The sequence below is a fragment of the Pituophis catenifer genome, unplaced genomic scaffold (assembly GCF_029215685.1).
Source record: "Pituophis catenifer annectens isolate HBS135680 unplaced genomic scaffold, rPitCat1.0.hap2 SCAF_1, whole genome shotgun sequence".
NCBI classification, from domain to species: domain Eukaryota; kingdom Metazoa; phylum Chordata; class Lepidosauria; order Squamata; family Colubridae; genus Pituophis; species Pituophis catenifer.
In genome coordinates, this window is record NW_027256881.1 from 13,673,043 (window position 1) to 13,698,066 (window position 25,024).

Below are 25,024 nucleotides of genomic sequence, written 5' to 3' on the forward strand. Positions count from 1 at the left end.
GGCTTATGGCTGGGATAAAGGGAGCTAGAATCCAGCAACATTTGCAACGCCATATGTTCTGCTGATTTGTAGTATTTATATACTTCCTTAAATTCTCAAGGTAGCTAACAATAATTCTACCAGTATAAACATGGACATAAATACAAACATAAACTGCAGAGCATGCTAAAAAATGGGGTCTGGAAAAAAAAAAAAGAACTCCATCAAGTACTGAAAGGGAATCTGCCTTGATGGAGAGGAAGTTAAATATATAGGTTGATTACACAAAAGAGGAACTCTGGTTGCAGCTAAAGGTATGCCAAACATTTCAATTTTAGATTATCTTGAACTCGAAATGCAAAGTGGTGATTCTGAACGTCCTAGAAGCACTTGGAGCCCTTGAAATAAAGGCTTTGTTTTAAATCACAGCTAATAGTTTTTGTGTTTATGCATGTTTCCAAAAACTATTCAGTGGTGTTAATTTTATTACTGGCAGGGCCATTTTGACTACAGAAGGATCAGCATTCAAAGAACTGCATTAATAATGTATAAAGGGAACTTAATACATTGGAATAGAATCAAGGTCACCAGTTAGTATATTAAAGCATCGGCTAAGGTCCATTTTCAAGTGTGGAGACTCCAGGCACTCAACTTCGTACTCAACTGCTTTGAAATTAATTGAATCTGGTACTTAACGTATTTTGATGTTAAAATTTTCTCTTGAATACTCATCATTTATTTGGTGCTCAATGCACAAGCTAGAATTTGTCAGTGTTGGGTGCCTTGTGACATACTACATTATTCCTTATGGGAAAAATTTGTTTGGTACTTATTGTTTTGGGTACTCATCATGCCTCCCTAAACCAATTAACGATGAGTACCAAGGTACCACTATATTTGGCATTGTCCTTTACCCTCTTTTTGAGATTTAAAAGCAGGGAAATGAACTGGGTGTTATATAGGAATTCTGAATTCATACTTCCTGAGATTTAAAATGCCAGAAGGCAATAGATTCACTGCTCCCGAAAACCAGGAAGCATCAGCCTCTTCTCTGTCTTCTCCTTCTAGGGCATAGCCAGAAGAAATGTATGAACCAGAAGTTGCAATGTGCAAAACAAAAGAAGTTAAGGCCTGGAGGGAAAATATAATTATTTCTTCCCCATTCTCCCCTAACCTTCCTTAAGATCTGGTCTTGTTTTATTTATTTATTTTGCCTCCAAAAGAGGCATTAGGTCTTATTTTCAGGGGATGTCTTTTCCACTCTCTCACCTCATGGCGGTGGTACCGAGAGCCCCTCCCAGAAGAAGATCTCTGATGGCAAAATGGAGGCTGGGGGCAACACGCGCAAGCAGAAGCAGAATAGCCGGCAAGGCGAGGCAGGTGTCAGGGCATGGAAGGCCTGGCTGCAACTGTCCTAAGGTTAGTGTATGCGGGGCACAAGGGGCAGCTCCACCCCTCATCCCCACCCTAGCTTGATTTATACCTGTACACCTCACCCACCTTGTGCAACCAGGTAAAACGGAGTGGGCGGGTTCTTAACTAGGGCTTATTTTGGCGGTAGGGCTTATATTGGACGCACATGTAGAATCAAGCTAGGGCTAATTTTTGGGCTAGATATATATATATATATATATGTTTGCAACATCCTGCAGTCATATGACTGCATTTCATGACAGTTTTGACAAAAACTGGCTTTCACTTCCAGTTTTGGCAAAAGTGCGCCACAGCGAATTATGGGTTTGACCCATGGCATTTGCTTAACAATTGCATTCGTTTTACAATTGCTGTGATCACTTAATGACCACTACAAACAACATTGTATAGATGGGTCGGCCACATAACAGATCTGTTTTCCGACCGGTAGGACTTAACAACCATAATGGATAGGCTCCATTACAGCTATAATACGAGGCTTATCTGTAGATAGATATATGAAGGAAGAGAAATCCAACTTCAGCCTCCCCTTTTCCAGACTGATCACTTACATAGGCTCCTACAATGCTGTTCTTGGCTGCAACGAAAATCAAGCAGGTAAAGATGGCTGACCCCAGCATCCCGACAGCGCAAACTAGAGGATCCGCTCTTTGTGTTTTCACCCGGCACCACTTGGTAGCTCCAGCCCCAGTGATCACGCCCAGAAATCCAGTGAAGCAGGTGATGGCTCCAAAGATCAAGCTAAGGACACAGAACGATTCCAGAAATAAAAACCTTTTCTCATTTAGGTGTACTTATTTTTATACACAAGGCAGTAGGTGAGAGGCAACGGGGAGGGTTGAATTAGCAAGGCAAGGCAATGAGTAAGAGGTGCTACATGGAGATCGATGGACTAAACCCCTGCAAAAGAATTCAGAAAAAAAAAAAAAGCAAGTTCTGGAGATTCTCAAGTTTCACGGGAATTCTAGGTTCTTTCAATAACTCAGATCTGAGTTTTTGACAATAAATGGAAAATTAAAAATATTTGCATTTAAAAGAAGTTTATTTAAAACTTATGGTATCTCTGGACAAGCTATTTTTTGCCACTCCATGCCTACATTCCACTGTTCTTAAATCATTCAACTTTCATTTCTATTATCATTAAACAAAATATGAACCTCTGCCCCTCATGGTAGTTGTGACAATTAAGACTGCAAAGGAGGCAAAAGTACAGAAGGAAAAAAAAAAATAAAAATGTATGTAAAACCACTATTGGTCAACTGAAGTAATATGATCAGATAGAATTTAAGACGAAATGGCCTGCATTTATTTTCCTCTCAGAACTCAAACACTGTCATGGCGGCAGGAAGAAATACAAATAAGTAAATTCCTGCTTTTAAAATAAAATCTGTAAAAAGCTTTGTGGATTGCATTAAGTATTAAGACTGGATATCTCTAGAAAAGCCCAAAAGAACAGCCTGAACTGAAAAAAGTACAGCTAGGCCTCATTTAGTGACTGACTTATTTAGCCACCATTCACATGAAAAAGTAATTTTACAACCAGTGCTTCTATTTATGGCCATTTGCAGGTCTACAAAGGAAAACTGAAGTAAAATCATAATAATATGGTGTTTCACTTAGTGACCATGTCTCTTTAACAACCGGATTGTCAGTCCCAATATTGGTCACTAAAGAAGGACTAACCCTCCTTTTGTTTCACTCCCAGCCTATGGTATCTTCAAATGAATCGCATCTAAGCAGGAAGGCTCGGTTTCTGATTATCTGAGGAACCAGTGAAGGTTCTCTGGTCCTGTGCCCAACCAGGCCTGTTTGCCAAGAAGCACTCAAGCAGGACATGTGAGTAATGGCCTTCTCCTGCACTTGTCTCACTCCTTCTAGTTCTTGGTACGTTCATGCTTGCTGTCTCCAAACATGGCAATTTAATTTATTCATTTAAAATGTTGTACTGCCCACTCTTCCTCTGGAGGTTTAGAGCAGCGTCTGCTATACCATTAATGCAAATACAGCCAACGATATGTGAACATCTTCTGAGGAAATATTTTATAGCTTATAGGGCAGTGATGGCGAACCTTTTCGGCCCCGAGTGCCAAAAAGGGAGTCTGCGCTCGCTTTTGGGCCGCAACCTGGAAGAGGAGCTACCCAGGGCACATGTGTGCGCCCGAAAATGAACTTCCGGTTTCCGGCGTATGAATGCACGCCAGCCAGCTAGTCTTCCGGGTTTCTGGCACGCATGCACGTGCTTCAATCAGCTAGCCAGCGTGCATGCTCATGCGGAAAATGGAAGACCAGCTCTTCCAGTTTCCAGCACTGCCGCACGCACGAAGGCCAGCTGATCATCACGTGGGCATGCACACCAGAAACCCGGAAGAGGAACAGGTGATGCCGTACGTGCCAAGCAACATGGCTCCACGTGCCACTTCGGGCACGCGTGCCATAGGTTGGCCATCACGGTTATAGGGGAATATGAACATAGAACAAAACCTTACCTGTCTTTAGTCCCACAGGGCTGTGAAGTGCAAATCTCTGCTGTTTTTTGAACAACTTGGGCCCGATGCAGGTAAACAGGGAACCACATCCCCAAAGCTCCCGTGGCAAAGGAAACAGCAGAGGTAGCCAGGGACGAAAACACATAACTGCGACTGAAGACAAAGGGGGTTGCAAGTCAGTAAATGAGTCTTTTGAACAGAGTAGAAGAAAAAAACCAGATCTGCCCAGGAAACACCTGATCCTTCTTACTCATATACAGTAGCCCAGAAATAATCTCAAAAACTCTTCCAGAGTTTGATACCTATAATTTATAATTAAGCAGCTATAATTAAAGGGCTGCCACAAAGAAGAGGGAGTCAACCTAGTCTCCAAAACACCTGAAGGCAGGACAAGAAGCAATGGATGGAAACTAATCAAGGAAAGAAGCAACCTAGAAATAAGGAGAAATTTCCTGACAGAACAATTAATCAGTAGACTGGTTTGCCTCCAGAAGTTCTATGTTCTCCAACAATGGGGGGTTTTTAAGAAGAGATTGGACAACCATTTGTCAGAAATGGCATAGGGTTTCCTGCTTGAGCAGGGGGTTGGACTAGAAGACCTCAAAGGTCCTTTGTTATTCTATTATTCTTAATTTCTACCATAAAACTGCTGCTCCATGACAAATGAGGTTGAAAAACCATACCAGCTTAATATGATGATACAAAGGAATTAAAAGTCCTCTAGGAAAGGGCTGTTATCATTTCTGTAATATACAAGGCACTTAGCACATCAGTGGTGTTGACATTGCACTAAATAGTTGCTGTCATCAGTAGCTTCATGAAAAAGAAGCTGGAGAAGTGAAATATTGTGGCAATTTTTAAAAATGTTACTCCCAGCTGTCTGGCTTTGAACCCGTATCTCAAGTTGGTTTCTAACATAGAAAAATTTAAAATCAAACCTAAGAAGGGTTGCCTTACTTTCTTATCAAGGCCTTCATGTCCCTCAGCCAGGAGGTCCGGGCCTTCAGCTGTGCCCCCAGTTGTTCAGCATTGCCTCTTTTAGCAGCTGGTACAAATATTAATATAAGTGTCCCTGTGATCATACCTAAAAGTGGAGAAACCTGGAAGAGAAGAGGGGGAAGAAAAACAGCTGAGAAAATAGCCCAAAGCGAATGATCTGACATCAAAACTCAAGACGAAGAACAGGATTCCTAGATCAGAGCAGAAATTCACCTCTTCTATTTTTCTTATAAAATTAAGAAATTCCTGCCTTGGGAATTGCAAAGAAAATATTGGAATGGTGGGGTCGAATCTTCAGAACCGAGGTCTGAAAAGTCTGGAGGGCAAATTATTTATCTCCATGCGTGTCAACTTATTTATAGCACTTGAAAGGAGGGGGTTACACAGGCACTGAAATCATTTTCAAACCAGCCATTTTTAGAACTTCTCCTACAAGTGAATTTAAAGTGATAAAGTTTTGATTCCAAATTAATCAGAATCAGTTTGGTTGACCAGCAGAAAATCTCCCTGTCAACTTTCTCCATGTCATATATATAATGATCTCATACAACATCATGCCCTCCTTTACTTTTTTCCAAACTCATAACCAAGTTTGGAAAAATTCCATACAACATAGCCAACTTGCTAAGGAAGTTCTACCTCACCATCAAAAATTATGGAATTATATTGACTCAGTATATTCCCCAACAGCAAAGTCAACAGCAAAGAGGTAGTCCTTGTTTAGTGACCACAGCTGGGCCAGGCAACTTGGTCATTAAACAAATCACTAGCTAAATGAAAACTGTGACTGTGCTTATGATTTTATTTCAGTATTCCTTTGCTTTACAGATCTGCAAAGGTCTTTCACTGTATCAACTGAAAATTGTCCCTAAACGAGACAGTTGCTAAACAAGAACTACCTGTAATGCTATACAATTTGTTATGAAATTTATGAATGTACGTATGTGTGTGTATTAAGAGCTGTGGTGGTGCAACGGTTAGAGTGCACTACTTCTGCTGATCACCAGCTGCCAGCAGTTTGGCAGATCGAATCTCACCAGACTCAAGATTGACTCAGCCTTCCATCCTTCCGAGGTGGGTAAAATGAGGACCCAGATTGTTGAGGGCAATAAGCTGATTCTGTAAACCGCTTAAAGAGGGTTGTAAAAGCACTGTGAAGTGGTATATAAGTCTAAGTGCTATTGCTATTTGCTATGTGTTTTATATAAACAGCATAAAATATCTGGGAGAAACATCCAATTTATCTCCATTCTATTCCTTGCTAAATAGATTAAGCTATTATCAACTGAATCTCTCCTTTCATTAATTCACTTGCAATCTTAAGTGAACCTCCCCTTCCCTCCTACCCATAATCTACAGCATGAACTATATGAAAGATAATTATGCTGGCACAATTTATGATGCTGATGTAAAAAAACCAAAACAACCACCCACCTAAATCATGCATTCAATGTCCTCTCAGCATTTGAAAATGCCATGCAAATTCTCTCTCATCTACAAAACAGAACTAATTAACCTGCATAAAGATGCTTATTCCGAACCAGGCATGTGATGGTATTCAACACTTCTAAATGGCACCATCTCTAAAATTCCACCTCTGCAGAAGTCCAGTGACGAGGAAACAGCAATCACCTCTCGGATAGCCGGAATCCAAGCAGAGTCAAAGGTCAGTAAGCAGTTTTGCTGTCTTATTTCCTCTCGGCTATTTTTCCATCCAGGCCAATTTTTGTGTGTGTCTGCTCTGAGCATTGTGTGCTAGTCTTCCCTAGCACATTTATCAGGGTCCCCAGGGGGATAAAATAGAAGGAAATAAGAATGGCTCGGTGCAGGAAAAGAAATGTGAAGTGAGACAAAGTGTTCCTCTCTCTCATGCACCCCCAAACAGAACAAAAAAAATAAATAAATGCTTTATGCTTAATAATAAGGGAAATTAAGAACAGTGGACTGAGGCTACCTTTTTGCCTTTGCTATCTCAACAATAAACTGGCATAAATAAATCGGAAGCGCCCTAAATTGTGTAACAGATTTTGTATGTGCTCCAACAAATGAGGGGAGTAAATGAAAGAGAAGCTATGGGAGAGAGGTGAGGTGGAAATCTCAGTGAGAAATGGCAAAAAATACAGGGTTTCAATTTAGCTGAATAACAGAATAACAGAGTTGGAAGGTACCTTGGAGGTCTTCTAGTCCAACCCCCTGCTTAGGCAGGAAACCCTATACCATTTCAGACAAATGGTTTTCTAATCACTTCTTAAAAACTTCCAATTTTGTAGTACCCACAACTTCTGGAGGCAAGTGGTTCCATTGGTTAATTGTTCTGATGGTCAGGAAATTTCTAGGTTGCTTCTCTGTTTGATTAGTTTCCACGCATTGCTTCTTGTCCTGCCTTCAAGTGTTTTGGAGAATAGGTTAACCCCCTCTTCTTTCTGGCAGCCCCTTAGATATTGGAACATTGCTATCATGTCACCCCAATCCTTCTTTTCATTAAACTATCCAGGCTCTGTCTGTGAGCCTGGATAGCTCACAGACAGAGCACTGTAATTTAACACCAGCTGTCTGCAATTAAAGTAAGATCGAATCTCGCCAGGCTCAAGGTTGACTCAGCCTTCCGTCCTTTCTAAGGTAGGTAAATTGAGGACCCAGTCTGTGGGGGCAATAAACTAACTTTGTATAAATATACAAAAGTATGAAGGCTATTGCTTAACGCATTATAAGCCGCCCTGAGTCTCCTGAGAAGGGCGGCATATAAATCAAATTTAAAAAAAAAAAAACTAGACATGAAACTAGCTGTTTCATTTTTAGGCCAAGTTTTATATATAGCTGGATTAAATAGAATTCTTCTCTCTGACATTTTTTTAGGGAAAAATGGGAAGGTGAATGGGCAGGGGTTGCATTTAAATTAATTCAGATCTTTGTAAAAGCAACATTGTCAGTGTGATAAGGGTACAGAATAGTCAAAACAGCCATTATAGAGTACTACTAGCACTTCACTATAATTCTTTCTACTCTGAGGATCAGTTTATGAGTGCCAACATTTATGCATTCAGAATAATAGATAAAGAAAAGGGAGATAATTTGGTTGATGGTTTAGTTTTTCTGCCATCATGATATAAAAACAATGTTTTAGACTCTAGAAAGAGTGCAGAGAAAAGCAACAAAGATGATTAGGGGACTGGTGACTAAAACATAGGAACAATTGTTGCAGGAATTGGGTATGTCCAGTTTAATGAAAAAAAAAAGGATTAGGGGTGACATGATAGCAATATTCCACAAAGAAGAGGGGGTCAACCTAATCTCCAAAGTACCTGAAGGAAGAACAAGAAACAAGGGATGGAAACTAATCAAGGTGAGAACCAACCAAGAACTAAGGAGAAATTTCCTAACATGAAGAACAATCAACCAGTGGAACAACTTGCCTTCAGAAGTTGTGAGTGAGTTTTTAAGAAGATCTTGCACAAACATTTGTCTGAAATGGTATAGGGTCTCCTGCTTGAGCAGGGGCTTGGAACGGAAGACCTCGAGGGTCCCTTTGAACTTTGCTATTCGATTGGCAAGTTTAGAGGTTTGCCAAAATCGAGGGTGGGGGGAGGAGAGGAAATGGAAAAAACCTAAAGGAAAAAAAGCTGAAGCACTCAAGAGGGCTGGGGGGGGAAAAGGGGGAAGAACAGGAATGGATTGCTGGGAACAACATCCTGCTTAGCAGAATGCAAAAAGTCATCGAAGAATGTAATGGTCCATTTCTGGTCTTTGGCTCTCATCATTTTCCCACATATACCTCTACAAACACCTCCGAATATACCTCAGGAACACAGTGGCCCTGCATGCACAACCCATTAAACTCAGCCACTAATAAACCAAACCAATCTCTTCACTCATGGATCTGATTAGACAATCCACAGCCACATTAACTGAACCCAAATGAGTCATTTTGGAGCTACAGAGTTCCCATCTACTTCAACCCCATCAAACACTTCAGAAAGGAACATGGTGAGTCAAACGTTAGCCTCAGATGCACCGTTGACATTGTAATATAAGCCACACCTCTGGCTGACCATGTAGAACCATTTAAAAGGCAACCTCTGGTCATAGGAAAATTGTCCAGATCCTACAATCATATCATCATCCAAACCTTCTGGGAATTTTGAAGGAATAAATATGCATGGAAAAAAACAGGCAGTAAGCGACATCCACAAATCATTTCCTAGCCTACTTCTAATTGTAGCGCAATTAACCTCTACTGTAACTTCACTCAACTGCAAAACTTTATGTCCAAAATAATATAAGAGGATAAATCTTCATTTCCATCAAATCTTCTCTCCACAAGCATCACTTTGCACGCCATGCTGAGTAACTCTGGTTGAATAAACAAACCACAGCTTGTTGCATTCATACTTCACACAAAGCCAAACACTGTGATTTACAAATTGCAATTTTTAGGTTTGCAGAACATGTTAAGTTAAAGCCAAACAAACCACACATCAGGACTTAATACATCAGAAATCAGGTACATCAAATATATATTAGGCCATTATGTTGAACCTGAATTCCGCAGAATTATAAATTTTGCTTAAATCAGGGAGAAAGGCATATTTATTCAGATGTTCTATACAAATGTGTTAAATCTAAACAGGAGTTCATTACTAGAGCTACAATACACAGGCTGCAAAAACTGGATCATCACTAGATAGCAGCCAAGAGGTGGAGTGTCCTATCTCTCTTTGCTGCCATCTTGTGGTGACTTAGATTTTTGCAATGCAGATATGACAATCCTGCTCACTTACTCACCCGCAGGGCCCAGTGCCAATCTCCAGCTACTTGCTTGACACTTGATCCCGTGATATATCCTAAGCCACTAGAAAACAGAAAGAAATAAAAAAATATTAAGATAAAACCACACAGGAAAAAAATGAAATATGACTTTAGTTATTTGGTCAGGTTTTGAGCCAGCCTGAGTTCCCAATGGCTCCAGATATACGGTATTCATTTTACCATAGTTGCCAAATCAAGAAAGAAACATGTCCATCAAGACATTACAGTATTTCGGGGATTACCCAGATCTTAGTTGACAAATAGATGGCTGTAAAGAGACCCTGAAATCACCTAATTTTGTTGCTTCCTTGATGCTCCTATTATTACAAATCCAGCACTTTAAGCATAGCCAACCCAATAATATCAGAAACAGGATCAGAATAGAATAGAGTTGGAAGGGACCTTGGAGGTCTTCTAGTCCAACCCCTTGCTTAAGCAGGAGACCCGATACATTTCAGGCAAGTGACTGTCCAGTCTCTTCTTAAAAACCTCCAATGACACCCACAACTTCTGGAGACAAGCTGTTCCACTGATTAATTGTCCTCACTTTAGGAAGTTTCTCCTTAATTCCAGGTTTGCTTCTCTCCTTGATTAGTTTCCATCCATTGTTTCTTGTCCTGCCCTCTGGTGCTTTGGAAAATAAGTTGTGTAATAATATTACACAAGCTTCTAAATTTCTAATGTAAGAGATTTCTACACACTCCCAAGCTATATATATATTTGCAATCACAAAAATCCACACAAGCTCAACATTGCACCACAGGCAGAGTCCCAGTGATCTCATTAAAAATAATTATGTTTGGTTCATAAAGGCAGTTTTTCAATTGCCTGGCCTATTTTAATGGATTTTTTTATTTTGTACCAAGACTCCAGTGGATTGTAGCACTAAGAGGGCTTTATTGGACCCTTCCTATAGATCTATCATGAAATATATTGGCATCTTGGTGGCCCAGCAGACTAAAGTGCAGTTAAGTAGCACCAGCTGCCTGCAATTACTGCAAGTTCGAATCTCACCAGGCTCAAGGGTGACTCAGCCTTCCATCCTTTCGAGGTAGGTAAAATGAGGACCTGGATTGTGGGGGCAATAAGCTGACTTTGTATAAAAAAGAACACCGCTTGGGGGGGCCTGAAAGCCCTACTAAGCAGGTATATACAAAAGTATGAAAGCTATTGCTTAACGCATTGTAAGCCACCCTGAGTCTCCGGAGAAGGGCAGCATATATAAATCGAACTAATAAATAAATAAATAAATAAATCTTCTCTGTACTATAAGGCCCAGGATTCATTTTATGAAAGTCTGGCTAGCAAAATCGATATAAAACACTATAATACAAGTACAGGTAGTCCTCCATTTATAACATAGTTGGGACCAAAGCTTCTTTTGCTAAGCAAGACGACTCTTGAGTTGCATCTGATTTTACAACCTTTTTTTTTTTTTGCTGCAGTTGTTAAGTGGATCACTGTGATCATTAAGTGAATCGCATGATTGTTAGGCAAATCCGGCTTCCCCCCATGGGCTTTGCTTGTCGGAGGTTGGCTGTGAAGGTTGCAAATGGCAATCACATGACCCTGGGATGCTGCAACCATCCTAAATGTATGCCAATTGCCAAATGCCCAAATTTTGATCATGTAACCGTGGTGTGTGTGTGTGTGTGTGTGTGTGTGCTATGATAGTGGTAAGTGTGAACTGGTTATAACTCCTTTTTTTTCAGCCCTGTTGTAACTTTGAACCTCCCCTTGAGGTGCACTCGGAGGCTCCAACTGGTGCAGAGTGCGGCTGCGCGGGTGGTATGGGAGCCACGTGGAGTTCCCATGTAACACCTCTCCTGCGCGAGCTGCACTGGCTCCCGGTGGTCTTCTGGGTGCACTTCAAGGTTCTGGTTATCACCTTTAAAGTGCTCCATGGCTTAGGACCTGGTTACTTACGGGACCGCCTGCTACCACCAATAGCCTCCCACCGGCCAGTACGCTCCCATAGAGAGGGGCTCCTCCAGGTGCCGTCGGCCAAACAATGTTGGCTGTCGGCCCCTAGGGGGAGAGCCTTCTCTGTGGGGGCACCTACGATCTGGAACGAGCTCCCCCCAGAGATACGGAGGATCCCGGATCTGCGCACCTTCCGCCGCGCGCTTAAGACTCTTCTATTTCATCAAGCTGGCCTGGCCTAAATCTTCCCCCTTTTGATGTGGAAATTTTAAATTTATTTTAATTATAGGGTTATGGGTAAGGCGTTTTAAATTGGGGAGCCATTTTGGATTTAATTTTGTTTTAAATGTATTTTAATGTTTATATTGTATGTTTTTTAGTCTTGGCTGTTCACCACCCCGAGTCCTTCGGGAGAGGGGGCGGTATAAACATTTAATATAAATAAATAAATATATATAAATAAATAGTCGTAAGTGGAGAACTACCCATAATTTATTTTGTTTTGCAGAGTTATCTAGTCTTAGAACATGTAGGAGAGGATTATGATATCTGGGCTCTAAGAACCTTTGATTAACTGAAGTTTATTGAAATATGAACCAGAATTAGCTTCATAAAAATAGCATGCTGTAAATTCAGCATCAGATAATCCTTTTGGGCAGAGTATATACAACATTTTGAAAATACATTGCAGGCATTCTCATAAAATGGAATATGTGCCAGTTCATAAAACTACTCCCACGGTGGGCATGGTCAGCCACAGGGTACCCATTTGCCAAAAAATAAAGGAGCTCTCACGAATGTTCGGTGATATCTCAGAACAAGAAACATAGTGGACATAAAAGGAATATTTGGTGAGGGGGAGGCAGCTTGAATCCTTACATTATTTACACATACAGATAGTCCTCGATTTACAAGAGTTCGTTTAGTGACCGTTTGAAGTTACAAAGGTACTGAAAAAAGTGAGTTATGGCCATTTTTCACACTTATGACCGTTGCCGCATTCCCATGATCATGTGATCTACATTCGGATGCTTGACAACTGGTTCATATTTATGACGGTTTGCAGTGTCCCGTTTATGATCACCATTTGTGACCTTATGACAAGCAAAGTCAATGGGGAAGCCAGATTCACTTATCAACGGTATTACTAATTTAACAACTGCAGTGATTCCCTTAAGAAATGTGGCAAGAAAAAGTCATAAAATGGGGCAAAACTCACTTAACAAATTTCTCACCTAGTAACATCAATTTTGGGCTCAATTGTGGTCATAAGCCGAGGACTACCTGTACAGTAAATAGCTGGGTTCAGACAACAATGCTATGCTAAATTCAAAATAATCCCTTCTGCCTTATTAATACATAAATCTGGCTACAGAATCAATTGTTCATGAAAACAATGTCAAAGAATTTAAAAGAATCATCCATTCTAGAAGACCAGGAATATTTCTATCCTTTTAATCTTTCATTTTTCTACATATGTTCTTCTATTTCCAACTGTCAGGTGGGAGTGCCAATGCTTAGCTACCCAAACTAGAACTTTGACAAACAAAAAGGTGAAATCTGAAAAAAACCAAATATATTTATGGAAAAAAAAACCAAAAGAAAGAGAAATCCCATGACGGTTGAATGTGTTTTGGTATGCCAGAAGATGCTGCAAAATGCAAATTGCCACTAAATGAATTTTCTCACCACAGATTTTATTTAAGTCCTTATGCTGATTAAGGTTAACATTTCACCAGCCTAAATTTCCAAACCTGGAGCTGTTATTTAAGTAGTGCAAATAGAAGTCAGTATTTGAATTGCTGTACATAATAAGGAACGAAAGGGTAGATTTTTAAATGCCATTGTGTTAACTACTCTGGTTTTAAAGGGAGTTCTCCTATAAATACAAATATTAGCAGTTTGAATAAGATTGACTTCATGCCTTGTTCATGGAATTCTTGGGAATTTGGCTGACAACTGATGAAAATATAAAGATAGCCTCAAAACAAAATGTAGCAAAATGTTTAGTCACAACTTCCAGTTAAAGGGCAGGATACAGTATATATACAAGCATTAGTTGCAGCACAAGTATAAGGAAGGCTATCAGGTGTAAAAATTTTCACAATACACATATCTGGTTTATTCAACCCCTAAAATAAATGTTGAACAATTTTAAAAAACAACTGGCATCTGATGAAATATTGGTTTCCTTATAGAGTTATTCATTTGAGACTATCTGCTAAACAATCTGAGGTTTGGGCCTTTTTCAAACAAAAATGCTGGTTTTATTTTGTGGTGTACACACTTGAGAAACTGCTGACCTCTGTAGTAAAGAATTGATATTATCGTATTGCTTTAAGTGTGGATTTCCAAGAAGAAACCAGCTAATCAGTCTTTGATCTGTTTTTATTTGGAGTTTGGTCTAATCTACTGTATTGAGCTCTTCTTATATCTGTTGAATCAAAGAGTTATGGGGACTTTGGAAAACTTCTAGCCGAACGCCTCTAGCCATTATATTACAATGATTATCCCACCTTTGTTTGAAACCAGTGATAGGTGTGTGCAGATACCCACATCTGCAGGAGATAGTCTATTCCACTCCCCTTTTTTATTTTGAGTATGGATCTCTCTCAATAACAGAATTGAAAGGACCTTGGAGGTCCTTTAGTCCAACTCCCTGCTCAGGCAGAAAACCCTATACCATTTCAGACAAATGGTTGTCCAGTCTCTTCTTTAAAATGTCCAGTGTTGAAGCATTCACAACTTCTGGAGGCAAGTTAGTCCACTGATTAATTGTTATCACTCCCAGGAAATTTCTTCTTAGTTCTAGGTTGCTTCTCTCCTTGATTAGTTTCCATCCATTGCTTCTTGTCTTGTTTTCAGGTGATTTGGAGAATAGGTTGACCCCCTCTTCTTTGTGGCAGCCTCTGAGATACTGGAACACTGCTATCATGTCTCCCCTAGTCCTTATTTTCACTAAACTAGACATACCCAGTTCCAGTCACTGTTCTTTATATGTTTTAGCATCCAGTCCCCTAATCATCTTTGTTGCTCTTCTCTGCACTCTTTCTAGAGTCTCAACATCTTTTTTTATATTGTGCTGATCAAAACTGGATGCAGTATTCCAAGTGGGGTCTTACCAAGGCATTATATAGAGGCACCAACACTTCATGTGATCTTGATTCTATCCTACTGTTAATGCAGCCTAGGATTATGTTGGCCTTTTCGGCAGCCGCAGCACACTGCTGGCTCATATTTAAGTGATTGTCCACTAAGACTCCAAGATCCCCCTCACAATTGCTACTACCGTGTTTCCCCAAAAATAAGACCCTGTCTTATATTTTTTTAGCCTTATTTTCGGGGAGGTCTTATTATTTTGGGGCGCATGGAGCAAGATGGAGCTCCTCTTGCCATCTTACCTGATTTCCAGCTCTGCGTTTAAATATTTTCAGGGAGGGCTTATTTTTGGGGGGAGGCTTGTTTTAGTGCATGCGCTCAAAAGCCCGATTGGGCTTATTATCAGGGGATGTCTTATTTTCGGGGAAACAGGGTATTGAGCCAGGTATAACAACAACCTATACTATACCTGTGCTTCCACTTGTCTTTTCCTCTTGCCCTTCTCTCAAGTACTATGCAGAACAAATCCATCCCTTTCCCTGTGACAGTCCTTCAATTATTGATAGACTGTGATCATGGGTCCCCACAGCCTTTTCTTCCCTGGGTTAGACATACTCAGTTCTTTTCATTGTCCTTCACAGAATTTAGCCTCCAAGCCTTTCACCATCTTTTCAGTTCTGCACTCCTAATTCCTTCACATCCTTCTTATATATGCCAATGTATTGTTGCAGTGGATGTTTCCAGCGCATATATTACATTTAATTATACAATTCATTTAATTAATTATACGTTTGCCTTATATTTAAAACCTTGCATGGTTCCCACAGGAATGCCTTGGAGACAAGTGTCTTGTGTTCAGCAAGGGAGTGGATGACAAGAGAAAACAAAAGCCCTTTCATCTACTTCAAGCTGAGAAATACAGGTAGTTCTCGATTCACGGCCACAATTGGGACCACAATTTCCATTGCAGTTGCTAAGTGAGTCATGCCCAATTTTATAACTATTTTTTTTTTTTTTTGCCACATTTGTCAAGGAAATCATGCAGTTGTTAAGCCAATCTGCTTCCCATCTCTGACTTTGCTTGGCAGAAGCTGGCTGGAAAGCTCACCAATGGTGATCACATGACCCTGGGATACTGCAATTGTCATAAATACATGTTGGTTGCCAAGTGCCTGAATTTTGACTATGGGGATGCTGTGACAATCATAAATGTGAGGACTGGTTATAAGCAGGGGGGTTCGCAGGGGTTCGGGAGAACCTCTAGCTAAGATTCTGTGCAGTTCGGAGAACCCACAAATCCCACTCCTGGTTGGCCCTGCCCACCCCTCCCTTCCCCTCCCAGGAGTCCCCACACGGCTCGTTTTGGATGCAGGTAAGTGCAGGGTGCAGGGTGCATGCAGAGGCTTGGAGGGGGTGAAAAATGGGCCTACCAGAAGTCTCCAGAAGGCCTGGGGAGGCTGTTTTCGCTCTCCCGGAGGCTTGAGGAAAGCCTCCTGAGCCCGGGGAGGGCAAAAATGCCTCCCCCCACCATGGTGCAGGAGGCCGACTAGACCACGCCCACCATGGCCACGTCCACCCAGCAACCAGGCAGAGAACCCCTTGCTAAAATTTTTGAAGCCTAACCCTGGTTGTAAATCACCTTTTTCAGTGCTGCTGTAACTCTGAATGCTACTAAAAATGGTTGTAAGTTGAGGACTACCTGTACAGGAGCCTTAACAGAATAACAGAGTTGGAAGGGACCTTAGAGGTCTTCTAGTCCAACCTCCTTCTCAAGCAAGAGACCCTGTACCATTTCAGACAAATGGCTGCCCAGTCTCTTCTTAAAAACCTTCAGTGTCGGAGCACCCACAACTTCTGAAGGCAAGTATTCCCCTTCTAGGGAAATCCAAGTATTCCCCTTCTGGAGAAAGGGCTGAACTTTCCATGGTTCTGCAGCCAGCCCACCTCATCATAGCAAAATCAGGGGTGAAATGCTACCGGTTCGGACCACCTCGGGTGAGTAGGTAGCGATGGCGGCGGGCAGTTCGGAGAACCGGTAGCAAAAATCCCTGCCCCCGCCCCCCATGCCCAGCTGAGCCGCGCGATCATCAGAGCCTTTTTTTTTCTTTTAAATGGCTCTGACGAGCCAAGCTCTGATGAGCCCAGCTGAGTTGCCTGCCGATCAGGCAACTCAGCTGGGATCGTCAGAGCCTTTTGAAAGCATTTTTTTACATGGTTTTACATGTAAAAAATGGTTTTAAAAGTAAAAAAAAAAATTGGCCATGCCCACCCAGTCACATTACCCCCCCCCACCAAGCCACGCCCACAGAACCGGTAGTAACAAATTTTAGATTTCACCCCTGAGCAAAATATGTTTTTTGGGGGGCCTTCTAAATCTGCAGGCTTCTTTACAAGGCTGCAGGAACAGGAATGGCTTCTATTCAAAAATGCCACAGGAAAGAAATGTTAATAGCCAGAACTCAGCCAAGCTTCCTTGAAACCTTCAGGAAAAATAGCTGGCCTTACCAAGAGGAGATAAACAGGCAGATAGATAGATACTCATTCCTGAAGAGCAAATGGAATGCTTTCAAGCCTTTGTCTCCCAACTGGTACGCTATGCAAAAGCAGAAATACATCCTCTTGTAGACATTTGTCACCCGGCTCATTACGGGAAAGCTTTTCCCCAATGGAAATAAACACACAGGGCTAAGTTTCTCCACAGGAAACAGCCTTACTGTTTGGAATTTGGTGGCGAGCCTCACGTGCCCACCCTGTCTCCAACCTTGCCAAACTTGGGGTCAGGCATTGTGAAGATGGAGACTTCCTCTTGTCCACAAGTGAGAAGAATGTGCCCGACTGATAAGAGAGCCTAAATGGAAAAAACACACACCAAGGGCAGCCGTCAGCCAGCAGAATAGCCCAGCTGATTTTCTTTTTTTAAAAAAAAGGCTTGTCACAACTGAAATGTTTTATCTGAAATGGCATAGGGCAGTGGTGGCGAACCTTTTACTCACCGAGTGCCAAACAGGTACGCGCTTCAGTTATGCGTGGCTCCTCCCCCGGGCGCTACGCGCGCAACCACACTATCTGCACATGCTCACAGCTTTCATGTGCTATGGGCGCAACTGCACCATTGGTGCATGCGCGCAGCTTTTGCGTAGCTCCCCATGCGCTGCGCATGCAGTTACACCATCTGTGCATGTGCACGGCTTTTGCGCGGTCCCCCCTCCGTATGCTGCACGCACAATTATACTGACTGTGCATGCGCATGATTTTCATGCGTGCAATGCATGCACATGAATGCCATCTGTGCATGCAAGTGCTGTGCGCAGGTACTCACATGCACATGCACAAATGCGCACACATGCACAGGAGAGCTCCGAAGACCAGCTGGAATTGCACACATGCGCACCAGAGACCCGAACACCAGCTGGGGCACGCGTGCATGTGTAGCTGCAGGTGAGTTGGGCAACAGCTCGTGTGTCCGGAAAGATGGCTCTGCATGCCACCTCGGGCACGCGTGCCATAGCTTCGCTATCACGGGTATAGGTTCTTCTGCTTGAGCAGGGGGCTGGACTAGAAGACCTCCAAGGTCCCTTCCAGTTCCATTCCATTCCATTCGAGCTCCGACTCTGTTTGGTTCCATGGAAAGGGACATAGAACAAAGAATCATAGGGTTGGAAGGCACCTTGGAGGTCTTCTAGTCCAACCGTCTGCTCAAACAGGAGGCCTTATACCATTATGGAGGCAAGCCATTCCACTGATTATTTATTTATTATTTATTTATTTATTTTATTTCTATACCGCCCTTCTCCCGAAGGACTCAGGGCGGTGTACAGCCTGATTAAAAGCACAAAGACAGACAAAATTTAAAAATAATTAAAATTATTAAATAATTGGCTCAATTATAAAACCCCCAAATTTAAAATCCCATATTTAAAACCAATTAAAATCTTTACATTGATAGCCCGGCCTGGCGGAACAACAAGGTTTTGAGGGCACAGCGAAATACACGGAGATCGGAGATCTTACGCATTTCTGGGGGCAGTTCATTCCAAAGGGCAGGGGCTCCCACAGAGAAGGCTCTCCCCCTGGGTGTCGCCAGCCGACATAATTTGGCCGATGGCACCCTGAGGAGACCCTCTCTGTGGGAGCGGACTGGCCGGTGGGAGGCTACTGGTGGCAGAAGACGGTCTCAAAGGTATCCAGGTCCAATGCCATGGAGCGCTTTAAAGATGGTAACCAACACCTTGAATCGCACCCGGAAGACCACTGGGAGCCAGTGCAGCTCGCGCAGGAGGGGTGTCACGTGGGCACAACGAGTTGCGCCCATAACCACCCACGCGGTGGTTATTTGTTCCCACTGTCAGGAAATTTCTTCTTAGTTCTAGGTTGGGCCTCTCTTTAATGATCTTCCACTTGTTATTTCTTGTCCTGTCCTCAGGTACTTGGAGAAAAGGTTGACCCCCCCATCTTCTCTGTGTCAGCCCCTCAAATAGTGGAAGACTGCTGTCATATCACGTCATACTCAGCCCTTCATTTTCTCCTTCTTTCAAATGGGAACATTGCAAGGGATAGTTATATGTAGGGCAGCATAAAGTTTTTTCTATTCAGGCAGACTTGAGATGTGGAATGGCATATATTTTTTTTTTACCAAACTCACAACACCTGCTTCTCAGTGAGCGATCCTGTGGGTATTATTCAAGCTTCTGTCACTTATTGCAACGAGGGTGTATCCAAAACAGCATAAAAATGGATTATAAGAAAGCTACAATTACCATATAGGCAGACTTCCAATTTAACACGGTACAAATTGTAAACTACATCTAGAAAAATAATAAATTACATTGTATGGTAAATACCATACAATACTAGGGCTGAGTAAACACAGCATTGCTTAATCACTATATCTGGGTTAACAAAACGAAACAGCCCTCTATTCAGACAGCAACCAATTGGTGCAAGCAACCAATCCGGTTTAGCCTAGAATTTTTGTTGTGCAAATTAACATATTTGGATGAAAATAAATTTCTTTTGTCCCAGTCCAGTAGCATGAATGGTTGAGTTACCAAAACAATCCTTTTCTCTCCAGGTATTTGAACTATAGCTTTTTATAGGTGGCGCAGTGGTTAGAGTGCAGTACTGCAGCTATTTCAGCTGACTGCTAGTTCAGCAGATCATCGGATCAAATCTCACCAGCTCAAGGTTGACTCAGCCTTCCATCCTTCCGAGGTGGGTAAAATGAGGACCCAGATTGTCGGGGGCAATATGCTATTTAGTATACTGTCTTTGGTGTAAGCCGCCCAGAGTCCTCGGAGAATGGGCGGCATAGAAATATGACTAATAAAATAAATAAAATAAAATAAAATAAATCGCTATCAGACATTATCACAATTTGGACACAAATTGCATTGTTGGAAACTGCAGAATTGCAGAAGATTTATCTATATTATGTGGATTCTAAGAGTTGCTACTAATTTGATGGCACATAATTTAAAAAATCCCCAGCATCTGGCGATCAGCAGCCGCCTATCTGCACATTGACTCATCTGATGCAGTATTAAATATGACAAGTTCACCAAGTGGAACACCAAGGGAACATCTGGGCTCAACCAATGAGTATAACAACAGTGCTGAACACGAAGTGCTATCCTACTGTTTATGCTGTGTGCCTGTATAGAGAGAGGCAGAAAAGGGTGTGATTTGGAGTTTATAGTTCATCAGATAATCAATCAAATCAACAAACAAACAGAAAACAATACCCTAATTAAGGAAATTCACCACACCCTCATCAACACTGGCAGAGCAAGCCTACTGCATATAAACTGGGAGAAAAATCTCATATTCTCTCATACAGATGATTTTATCTAGTTGGGTAATGAAACATCTGCAAGCAAACAACCAGGATGAGAAAGCATCAAGGACTCCACTGTTTGTAGTTCAGCCCACAACCAATTATGTGAAGTTCCAACACAGGTTACCAATGACTTACCGGTCCTGCATTCACAACATGTTTAACCTGATCAGCCGTTAACTGGATCAAATAAGTACCTGGGGATCCAGAAATATATGATCAAACTAATTGCATCAGAAGTTCCTTTTTGGGGAGTGCAAAGTTTCTTTCCACTTTCTCCAGGGAGTTATTTGAGAGTTGGAGTAAAGTACAGTAGAAGCCCAGTACACGTGAATTTGGATAGGTTAGAATGTGTAAGTGTTGGGCATTTTTGTTATAGTTTTTTTGTTTTCATTTTTTTTCTGAGAGCTTTCAGGTTATGGTATTTAAGATGGGAAGCGGTATAAGTCAAATCAATCAATCAATCAATCTCTTTTGAGGACTGGAAAAATACCCCACTGGATAAAAATCAGGTGTTTGTATGATACACCTGGTTGAGTGCATTTTAACCCAGGGGGACCTTTTGTCAGGTTCGCCTGATCCACCAGTTGCGGCCCTTTCCTGATCGGGATTCCCTGTGCACAGTCACTCATGCCCTCGTCACCTCTCGCCTTGACTACTGCAACGCTCTCTACATGGGGCTCCCCTTGAGGAGCACTCGGAGGCTCCAACTGGTCCAGAATGCAGCAGCACGGGTAGTGACGGGAGCAGCCTGGCGCTCCCATGTAACACCGCTCCTGCGCGAGCTGCACTGGCTCCCAATGGTCTTCCGGGTGCGCTTCAAGGTGTTGGTTATCACCTTTAAAGCGCTCCATGGCATAGGGCCTAGCTATCTTCGAGACCGCCTGCTGCCACCGACGATCTCCCATCGACCTGTGCGCTCCCACAGAGAGGGCCTCCTCGGGGTGCCATCAGCCAAACAGTGCAGGCTGGTGACCCCCAGGGGGAGGGCCTTCTCTGTGGGGGCACCTACCCTCTGGAATCAACTGCCTCCAGAGATAAGGAGAATCCAAGACCTCGGTGCCTTCCGTCGTGCCCTTAAAACCTTCCTTTTCCAGCAAGCCGGGCTGGCCTAATTTTTTAAGTGTTTTTAAGTGTTTTGTTTATTGTTTTTAATTAATGGGGCCAAATTTATATATGTATATTTTAACTGTATTTTAATATTTGTACTCGATGTTTTTACTGGCTGTTCACCGCCCTGAGTCCTCAGGGAGAAGGGCGGTATACAAATTCAAAATAAAATAAAATAAAATAAAAATAAATATACATGGCAATTTTAAATGCTGTTTATCCCCCACTTAAATTCAGAGTGCTTGTATGGTTCACTGACCCTACACATTATCCACTTAATTATGGTGTATTTCTAATGCAAGCGGTACAATAGTGTATCTGGCAACATCGCCATGATTTATTTAACCAGATTAGAAAAGCCATAGCCGCTGCATTTGCACAACAGACAAAATGTGGTGAGCTTTGACCCCGAGAAGAGTTTTCTGTGCTTTAATATGTTGTGGAAATCCAGTCAAGTTGATCGGTCCCTTTTATTGTTCAACTTCAGATTACCTCAGAAACCAAGCAAAACATGTACAAATTAAATCACTGAAAACCTCTCTTGGTCTTCAAACTGCCATTTCAACAAGTTTATTCAGAGGTTCACTGCTGTCAGGTATACATAGAAAATGGAACAGTGGGCTGATGATCCTAGGATCTTCCCTAGTGGTTTTTGAAACCGAGGCTAGGGAGACCCAGGTCAAATCACTGGATGAGTTTAAGCCAATTCTTCCCTTTCTTCAGCCACATTTACTTACAGGGATGAAAAGGAAAGAAAGAAAGCTCAATAAATGCTGCCTGGCATTGCTAGAGGAAAAGCAGGGGAAAAAAATACAATTTTTGAGCCGCGGTGGTGCAGTGGTTAGAGTGCAGTACTTCAGGCTACTTCTGCTGACTGCCAGCTGCCTGCAATTTGGCAGTTCAAATGTCACCAGGCTCAAAGAGGACCCAGAGTGTTGGGGGCAATAGGCTGTAAACCGTTTAGAGAGGGCTATAAAAGCACTGTGAAGCGGTATATAAGTCTAAGTGCTATTGCTATTTGTTATTAACACAAATAATCTAGCACGTCCTGTGTCTTGTCATCTGCATCCTCCAAATAAGTAAAATTTAAGATGACCAAAGAAAACTTGAGTAACCACTACATTTCATATCCATCCTCTTTTATTTCTCTTTGAGCCTTTCAGAAAATAACAAGCAAATGAGAGGTAGCTATAGGATTAATGACAAAGAGGGCCCCCCACTTAGAAATAGGAACCTAATTAGTGTTTTTAGCCAAAGCATAAAGATTTTTTATTTATTGAATTCTCTCAGATAGTTTTTCTTCAAATGTCTCAGGTAGTTTATTTATTGAACCATCTTAGATCCTTATTTATTGAACTAAGGTTAACGAAGATTATCAAGTAACTAAGTGACATAATTCCATTACGCATAGAACAACAGGTATAAAATCTGCTAAAAAGTAGATTATAAATTCATTAATGTTCTATCTACATATATAAAATGTGCATCCATCCTATCATTCCAGGGGCTCAAGGTGACCAATTGCAAACTAACAAATAAACCTTATGCAACAATATAAGAAGAAATTGGAACAGCAAAACATAACAAAAACTCCAAGTTAAAAACACTCAGTTTTTTTTAAAAAAATGAATAAGGTTGCAGGGAAGAAGAATATCCTATGAAAATTTACAGAAATATTATGTATTTTGGGTTATTTGTCTTTTGCAATTGTGGTTCAAACTACCTGCTGTTTTATTACATCAAATTATTTTGGTATTACCATACCAATTTAGGGCTTCATTGCTCCATAAAATGGCTCCAGATACAAAATTTTCAAGGATGGCTAGCATCACAAACAACATCTATAGCAAAATCGCTCTATGTGGAGTCCCCTTTAATATTTTCAGCCAGCCAGCTGGCCATTAATAGCCTTTTCAAAGATGTAATATTCCCTGCTTCTGATTAACTGATTAACTGAATTTTCTGAATCTTAAAGCAATGCCAGGAACGTACCTCAATTTTCCTGCTGCAGACTAACAGGGCTAATCTAAAGGAATCTAGAGAACTTGGAAGCCTGTGCATTGAAGATGAAAGGTTTACATCTTGAAAAGGAAATGAATTAGCCCAGACAAGAATATGAAATCTAGCAAGGATATGTATTTAGAGTCTTAGTGGCGCAGCAGACTAAAGTGCTGTTAAGTAGCACCAGCTGCCTGCAATTACTGCATGTTCAAATCTCACCAGGCTCAAGGTTGACTCAGCCTTCCATCCTTTCGAGGTAGGTAAAATGAGGCCCCGGATTGTGGGGGCAATAAGCTGACTTTGTATAAAAAAGAACACCGCTTAGCAGGGGCCTGAAAGCCCTACTAAGCAGGTGTATACGAAAGTATGAAGGCTATTGCTTAAAAGCATTGTAAGCTGCCCTGAATCTCCGGAGAAGGGCGGCATATAAATTGAACCAATAAATAAATAAATAAACAAATAAATACCTGCCCAGAGGGATTGCAAAATAAAAGACCGACAGCATAAGTGTCCGAGTGTTTTTGGTGAAGAGATCTCCGATAATAGTTGGAGCGATGGTAGAGTAACTAGCTTCGCCGATGCCAACCAAACCTCGGGATAGGACGAACAGCCAAAAGTACTGCAGGGGAAAGTCAAGAGGGGAAAAAATGAATCAGTATTTTCATTGTTAATACAATTTCCACAGCTATCAAAAACTCTGTGCAATCTTTGTGCCTTGGTTTTACACACACACACACACACACACACACACACACACACACACACACGATAATGATCCAGGAAGTTCGATGGAGGAATTGATTAGCATGGAAACTATGATGCACCTCTAGGGAGTAATATTCTTAGTGCGGTGGTTTCATGCATCGTTATGCTTAGAGGCATTTAATAGCACCCACCAAATCCCTGGCTTATCTCAATAATTTCAAACAAGGAAGAGGGACTTTACAAGATAACAGGGTGGGTTGAGAGATCGTATGAGGTTTGGGGTCATCAGTGTTTCTCAGCTTCAAGTCCTAGAATTCCCCAGCCAGTGAATGCAAATGCTGGCTGGGGAATTCTGGGAGTTGAAGTCCATACATCTTCAAGCGGCCAAGGTTGAGAAACACTGATGTCGATGATGAGAGTTGAAACGTCTTCAAAGAAAAACCAGAAAGTCCAGTTGCCTCTTGAAAAAAGCACCTTTGGGACGACTGATATTATAAAGGACGCCAGCTATCTCAGCAGTATTGAAAACTCAGGTTACAAGTGAAAATTAAAAGGGAGATGGAAGAAGGAAATATATAATTAACACAAGCCAAGCTCACACCATGTCCAAGACACAATATATCCTGTCTGGTTTCAGTTTGATATGATG

General features: G+C 41.7%; 1 protein-coding gene across 2 annotated transcripts in view; it reads right to left on the reverse strand.

The window, feature by feature from the left end:
* Nucleotides 1-25,024, reverse strand: part of LOC139308500 (sphingosine-1-phosphate transporter SPNS2-like) — a 154,777-nt gene that overhangs the window by 30,405 nt on the left and 99,348 nt on the right. For both annotated transcript variants that reach the window (XR_011599724.1, XM_070932070.1), the window contains exons 4-8: nt 24,138-24,289; nt 9,681-9,747; nt 4,857-4,999; nt 3,900-4,052; nt 1,965-2,154 (exon numbers count right to left, since the gene is read on the reverse strand). Coding sequence is in view for 1 of the 2 variants with exons in the window: in XM_070932070.1 (XP_070788171.1) it covers nt 1,965-2,154; nt 3,900-4,052; nt 4,857-4,999; nt 9,681-9,747; nt 24,138-24,289 (705 nt within the window). In the remaining variant the exon portion in view is untranslated. The remainder of the gene's footprint in view (nt 1-1,964; nt 2,155-3,899; nt 4,053-4,856; nt 5,000-9,680; nt 9,748-24,137; nt 24,290-25,024) is intronic.